The sequence below is a fragment of the Pseudophryne corroboree genome, chromosome 2, assembly GCF_028390025.1.
Source record: "Pseudophryne corroboree isolate aPseCor3 chromosome 2, aPseCor3.hap2, whole genome shotgun sequence".
NCBI lineage: Eukaryota > Metazoa > Chordata > Amphibia > Anura > Myobatrachidae > Pseudophryne > Pseudophryne corroboree.
The window spans coordinates 768,897,473-768,904,662 of NC_086445.1; the positions used below are offsets into that span (position 1 = coordinate 768,897,473).

General features: G+C 44.0%; 1 protein-coding gene across 2 annotated transcripts in view; it reads right to left on the minus strand.

Moving 5' to 3' along the window:
• Window positions 1-3,973: 3,973 nt before the first annotated feature.
• LOC135047970 (arylsulfatase H-like) overlaps window positions 3,974-7,190 on the minus strand; it is a 283,561-nt gene continuing 280,344 nt past the window's right edge. For both annotated transcript variants that reach the window (XM_063955490.1, XM_063955489.1), the window contains one exon: window positions 3,974-5,320. In XM_063955490.1, the coding sequence (XP_063811560.1) occupies window positions 4,971-5,320 (350 nt within the window). In that variant the 3' untranslated portion in view covers window positions 3,974-4,970. The remainder of the gene's footprint in view (window positions 5,321-7,190) is intronic.

Here is a 7,190-nt window from a genome sequence, read left to right on the forward strand (position 1 = left end):
CCTGCACCCTAACCCCCCTAATAGTGCCTAAACTAACATCCTCCGCGGCAGGACGTTTGGGATCCCATTCATCAAAATACTTTTGACTCTGGCATCCCGAGCTCCATTGGAATGGTGATGCCGGCATTATGCTGACATTAGAGATTCCGACATCGGTATTTCTACCCATGGGATCCTGTCTGACGGCATTTTAAATACATCACATATAAAGACAGTTTTGCACCTTTGCTTCATAAAATCAGGCACAAATTAACAGAATGGAGAGAGCTGTGGGTCTCTTGATTAGGCGGAGTCAATATTATTAAGATGAATATTTTTTCAAAATTCCTTTATTTGTTTCAAAAGCTCTCAATTACCACTAAAATTATTTTCCATTATCAATGGTCTAGTCAGGGGCGTTAAGATGCCAAAAGTGAAATTCAATGTCCTTCTATTTGGTCAACTTGAATAGGATATTGGTGTGGTTGGGCCAACATGGCTCCAAACATTGGGATTGAAGAGGGCTCACTGCGAGTCCCTTAGATATCTTTCGCTGGATGCCATAACTCCCATCCATCACGAACCCAACTATTACTCCAACTCTGATGGAAACCTAGAATGTGTACTTCTACCTTTTCCTCACTTCCCTATTGTTTAATCCAAAATAATCCCTGAGTTCTCAGTCACTTCCATGAGGTATTGAAAAGATGCTAGTTTACATTGGGTCAGTCAGGTGGCATTACATGGACAGATCAGTGTTCCTAGCGAAGAGTTTTGAACATATCAAGACTACTTGGCAGATTTCCAAAATCTTCTAGTAATGAAAAGTGGTGGTGTTGCCCATAGCAACCAATTTTATTTAAGCTATCATTTCTCTATTGCATTCTAGAAAATGATACACAGACTAATTGTTTGCTATAGGCAACACCTCCAATTTGTCTGTTTCTGAAGCTTTAGTAAATCTACCCCTACATATTATGCCGAGACCTTTCCCTTTTTGGAGTTTGGGACTTAACAACATGTAAAAAAATAGTACAAAAGGGCCTTATCCAGGTTGGATCACTATTGAGACTGAAATTGCAATTGTCTCAAAGCTGCTACTGCTGAAAACCGCATGTGAAGAACCACCATGAATGGTAAAAAAGACACCCACCGATGCGATCGCAAATCTGCATATGGTCATAAGGCCGACATGTTAATGGGTAAACACTTTTTTTTTAAAATTCTTCCCAACTTTTTCATACTCATCCACATGGACGATTGGGAATAGTAACCTGCATCTTGCCTGAAGCATGGTGTGCTAGGGAACGTGGTACACTAATGGGGCTTGTTTATGGCAGAAAAGTTACAAAACACCCCCCAAAAACACAATTTTTATGTCAACCTTTTGACCATGTCGAGCTTTTAACCCTGTCGACCTTTTCTACTGTCTACCTTTTGACCCTATCAACCTAAATCATGTCTACCAATAGTGGTAGACCTATTGACTGCAGACCTATTTAGTGTAGATCTAATCCATCAGTTACATGCCCAGAATAGGGACATGACCCGCCTGCATATTTCAAACCACTCCACAAAAATACCATGTTAACGCCTATGAACGATAACTTACCGTCAATCAAACTATAATCGCATTACAATGAAGCTGGAATAACATTTCAAACTTCTTGAGCATGTGCAATCTGCCGATAATCACCCGATTCGCAATTTTGCAATTTAGTGATCCATACTGAATAAGACCCAATATTTGTTATGTTTAAATAAATGTATCAAATTGTGTAACTCCTGGGGCAAAACAAATAAATGAAAGAAAATAAAATATATATTTTTAAAACAGTGCTTAAAGATCTGTGCTATACAACTACAGATTTAGTCATTGGTCATTTGTAAGTTTGTTACACCAAATATATATTTGTAAGCAGCGGAGGCTGCTGCCTCTGGGCTGCAGTGACGTCCACAGTGTGCAGGGGGAGCTGACCAGGACATATGAACATACATGTGCAGTTGTATGTAACATATGTCATGGCTTCCTTTCCCTGGGGATCTGCTGCAGCCACAACAACAGCACTCAGTGTAGTGATGGGTAGTTCATGAATGATTAGTTCAAAATGAACTAATCTTCAAAGTGAACTAGTTCGTTCAGTTCACAGCTTTGGCAAAGATTAGTTCATCAGGAAGGAGGAGTCAGACACAGACAGAATAGAGCCAGCATTAGGCTTCTCACTGTCTCATTCACTGGATTTTCACTTCCTGAATCTGATGCTGTGAAATGAAAGTTAAAAGTACAACACAGCCCAGCAATCAGATCTAATAAAAAATAGCATCTGCACTGCCTAGCCAAAGTGTATGGGGTAAATTTACTAAGGTGGGAGATTTTTTAGAATTGGTGATGTTGCCCATAGCAACCAATCCGATTATATTTATTATCTGCTAGAAGCAGCTAGATAAATGGTAAGTAGAATTTGATTGGTTGCCATGGGCAACATCACCAGTTCTAAAAATCTCCCACCTTAGTAAATTTACCCCTATGTGTGTCTGTGAGTGAGCATGTGTGGTCATGCTGCTCACCTTTCTGTGATACAATCACTGTCCTATTAGTCCAGATGTCCAAACACTTGCTGCTACTTCTGGTACTACTGGTTCCTGTGCATATTGCTGTGCTAAATATTCTGCTGGGTGTTGTGTAGGTGCTGCTGCAGCACTGTTTTTATTCAGCTCTCACTCAGCAGTACTCATGAGTCAGTACATCTCTGCTGCCACAGGGGTCACTGCTGTGCTCAGACATGGATTGGACTCACTCTGTGGAGCTGAGTGAACTGCATTGTCCTGACGACTCGTGAGTCATTCTCCTTGCAAGTAGTTCAGTAGTTCAGCAAGTAGTTCAGTAGTTCAGTGATTCATTACAGTTCACTGATCAGTTCACTGACTCAATGACTCATACAGCCATACGAGTCAGTGCAGTACTTCTCAGCTACCATGTGTGGCACTGCTGTGCTCAGGCATATGCATTGTATGGAGCTGATACTGAACTGCATATAGCCATGATTAATTCACCTAGCATATTAGGTGGTCACAAGGTACACTGTCACTACCAATCAACCAAAGACAAATTCTGAGTGCTGCATGCTATCCTGTAGGGCAGGCATGTCCAAACTGCGGCCCTCCAGCTGTTGTGAAACTACATATCCCAGCATGCCCTGACACAGTTTTGCTGTCAGATGTCAGAGAATGCTAAAGCTGTGTCAGGGCATGCTGGGATGTGTAGTTTCTCAACAGCTGGAGGGCCGCAGTTTGGACATGCCTGCTGTAGGGTCTGATAAACTCTGATTACTCTACACAAGACATAGGGGGATATGTATGTCTGTCTGATGAACCTTCAGTCTTGAAATAATTAAAAATATGATGGTACATATACTTAGGTAGTTCTATAGAAGTGATGTTGCCCATAGCAACCAATCAGTGTGTGTGTGTGTGTGTGTGTGTGTGTGTGTGTGAGTGAATACTGAATTCTCATGAGTCAGTTTACCTCAGTTGCCACAGGGGTCACTGCTGTGCTCATGGAGTCAGTGGTGGACTCTATGAAGCTGATTGAACTGCATTGTCCTGACGACTCACGAGTCACTCTCCTTGCAAGTAGTTCAGTAGTTCAGCAAGTAGTTCAGTAGTTCAGTGATTCATTACAGTTCACTGATCAGTTCACTGACTCAATGACTCATACAGCCATACGAGTCAGTGCAGTACTTCTCAGCTACCATGTGTGGCACTGCTGTGCTCAGGCATATGCATTATATGGAGCTGATGCTGAACTGCATATAGCCATGATTCATTCCTCCAGTATATTAGGTGACAAGCTACACTCCCAATCAGCTAAAGACACAGTGCTGAGTGCTGCATGCTATCCTGTAGGCGCAGGCATGTCCAAACTGCGGCCATCCATCTGTTGAGAAACTACACATCTCAGCATGCCCTGACACAGCTTTAGCATTCTCTGACGGAAAAACTGTGTCAGGGCATGCTGGGATATGTAGTTTCACAACAGCTGGAGGGCCGCAGTTTGGACATGCCTTCTGTAGGGTATGATTACTCCACACAAGACACAGGGGTATATGTACTATGAACCTTCAAGTGACATAAAGTTGAGCAGTTGCCCCTAGCAACCAATCAGCTTCTGTCACTTTATATACTGTTGAACATAAATGACAGAAGCTGATGGGTTGCTTTGCAACATCTCCACTTTATCTCTCTAAGGTCTGTTACATTGGGGCAAAGGGACTTTTTCTTTTAATTACTATATTTTAAAAGCAGAAAAAACTAAAAGTGATTTATGACATTACTCTGGATTTGGGTCTTTCACTTGCCTATTATGAAGTAAAAAGGAGTACCAACAATGGGATTAATATTGCAGAGATACATATGTCAGTATAAGGTTGCTATATAACTTATTGCTTTTCTTAAAAATAAAAAATCTGACATATTACACACATCTGATCATTTGAAAAAGATTATAACTCCTACAATGAGCTAGTATTAGAAATGCCTACTCTATGTGTAATAGTCTAGACTAGTTCTAAATCTAATCACTCCTTTCAGTCTCAGAGTCAGTGAGTGAAATGATGAACTAAATGAACTAGATGAACTAATCTTCTGAACTAATCTTTTCAGTGAACTAGATCATAATGAACTAATCACCGAACTGAACTAGATTTCCCATCACTAACTCAGTGCTCAGCTTGACACTCATCATTTAGCCCGCCCCTGGACTCCAGTGAAGCCAGCCAATGGGAGTCCAGGGGCGGGCTAAATGAGGATTGACAGGCTGTGCAGTGAGATATCTGTGCTGCGGCCGCGGTGGACCCCCAGGGAAGGAAGCCAGAACATATGTTACATACAACTGCACATGTGTACTGTATGTTCATATGTCCTGGTCAGCTCCCCCCTGCCCACTGTGGACGGTGCTGCAGCCCAAGGGCAAAAGCCGCCACTGTTTGTGATTAATTGGTCTTGTTTTTATTGCACCAACAGAGTGGAAAGGTTCCACAGCACGGTTGCAGCCTGGGATTCCACAGATTGTTTATGCCATATAATTGCTGAGGCACAGGATACAGCGTTGAGTTATGGTGTGCGACGGCCTGCTCTATGGTCTGCAGTACTTCATTATATAGCGGCAAGTCACTGGGAAGAGGATTGTTCTCTGAAGGGTCATTAGAGAGATTAAAAAGCAATGGTGGCGAATGGTAGATGACATTATCACCAGAACATGGACACAGCTTTGACCAATAACAGGCACCTTCTCCTGGACTGAACTTTGGAGAAAAGTAATGAACTTTCCAGATGGTATCACCTAATAATAAACAAAAAAAAAAGCACGCTGTCAGGGGAATTAGGTATACTTTTCATGCACCCAGAGCTGTTATACTTCTTAGATTCATTATATAAGATGTATTACATGTATGTACAGTAATTATAAATCAAAAAGACCAGACCGGTTGTAGATAATAAAGCAGTAGGTACAATTTATAGATAAGAGCTGTCCTGTGTGAATGCTTGCAGCTGACACGAGGGATTCTGTCTAAACCCTCATTAGTGTCTGCCCAGGTGTGACCACACTAAGGATTCCTAAAAGCGGTTAAAAGTAAAAACAATTTATTTCTCACAGTATCAATTCATCTGCAATTTCAGTAAAAAGATACATTCAAAACACACATAACAACAATCAGTATAATATGTAACAGCAATGTTCAGCCTATAATAGCAGCCTGATATGTACATGTAAATGTAGCAGTGAAAAAACGGGCAATAATCAAAACAGTATCAGAGATGAAGTCCTTACTGAAAAATATATACAGTATGTAGCAAGTAAATAATATTCACCAGCCACTGTGTGGGATAAAAGGCATATAGCGTTTGTTACCATATAACTATGTGCTGCTCATTTGTATAACACAGTTCCTCCCCAGCGGATGTTGGACAGGTCTCACCCCAAACACACTCTCCGTTAGGCTGCTCCAGACCGTGCCTTTAAGGCAGGGGTGGGCAATTATTTCAGCTGAGGGGCCACTTGACATTTCCTGTCAGTATCCGAGGGCCACATACAAAATAGCAGCTCCCCCCACTTGCCAAAAATATAGGGACGTGGCTTCATGTGGAAGGAGTGTGGACAAAAAATAATACAGATTAGTATTAGGCTGCACAATAGTCTCCATTATTCAAATTGCGCCACTTACACACATTACAGCAGGTAGAACTCCCTTTTACACAATACGGAAGGTACCCTTTTACACATTAACATTTTATTTAGGATAATTAAGCAAATTATCCAGTGTCTTATGGCCCCTGGGGAAAGGTGTGACACAGTGATAGGACACGGGGAGTGTGACACAGTGACAGAACACGAGGGGTCACAGATAAGAGTCGGCACACACACAGTCCAGTCTCCGGGGGCAGCCAGCATCTTCGGGGAAGCTAGACATGCCCCCGAAGCGAAAGAGAAAAGACCCACCAGGCCACGCCCCTTTCAAATTAAGCCACCACCCCTTTTGGGCACCACACTGCTTGAGCAGGGTGGGGGGGGGGTGTAATAGTACCGAGTGCGCTCCAGCTGTCACCACACCCGGTGACGCCTCTGGGCGACACGCTGACAGAACACGGTGGAGTTGACAGTGACAGAACACCATGGGGGTGACACGGTGACAGTACCCGGGGGGGGTGACACAGTGACAGAACATGGGGGGGTGACACAGTGACAGAACACGGTGGGGGTGACAGGGTGACAGCACACGGTGGGGGTGACAGGGTGGGGGTGACAGAACACGGTGACAGAACACGGGGGGGGGGACACGGTGACAGAACACGGGGGGTGACACGGTGACAGAACACGGGGGGTGACAGTGACAGAACACGGGGGGGTGACAGTGACAGAACACGGGGGGGTGACACGGTGACAGAACACGGGGGGGGTGACACGGTGACAGAACACGGGGGGGGTGACACGGTGACAGAACACGGGGGGTGACACGGTGACAGAACATGGGGGGTGACACAGTGACAGAACACGGGGAATGTGACACAGTGACAGAACACGGGGGGGGTGACACGGTGACAGAACACGGGGGGGGGGGTGACACGGTGACAGAACACGGGGGGGTGACACGGTGACAGAACATGGGGGGTGTGACACAGTGACAGAACACGGGGGGGGGGGGGTGACACGG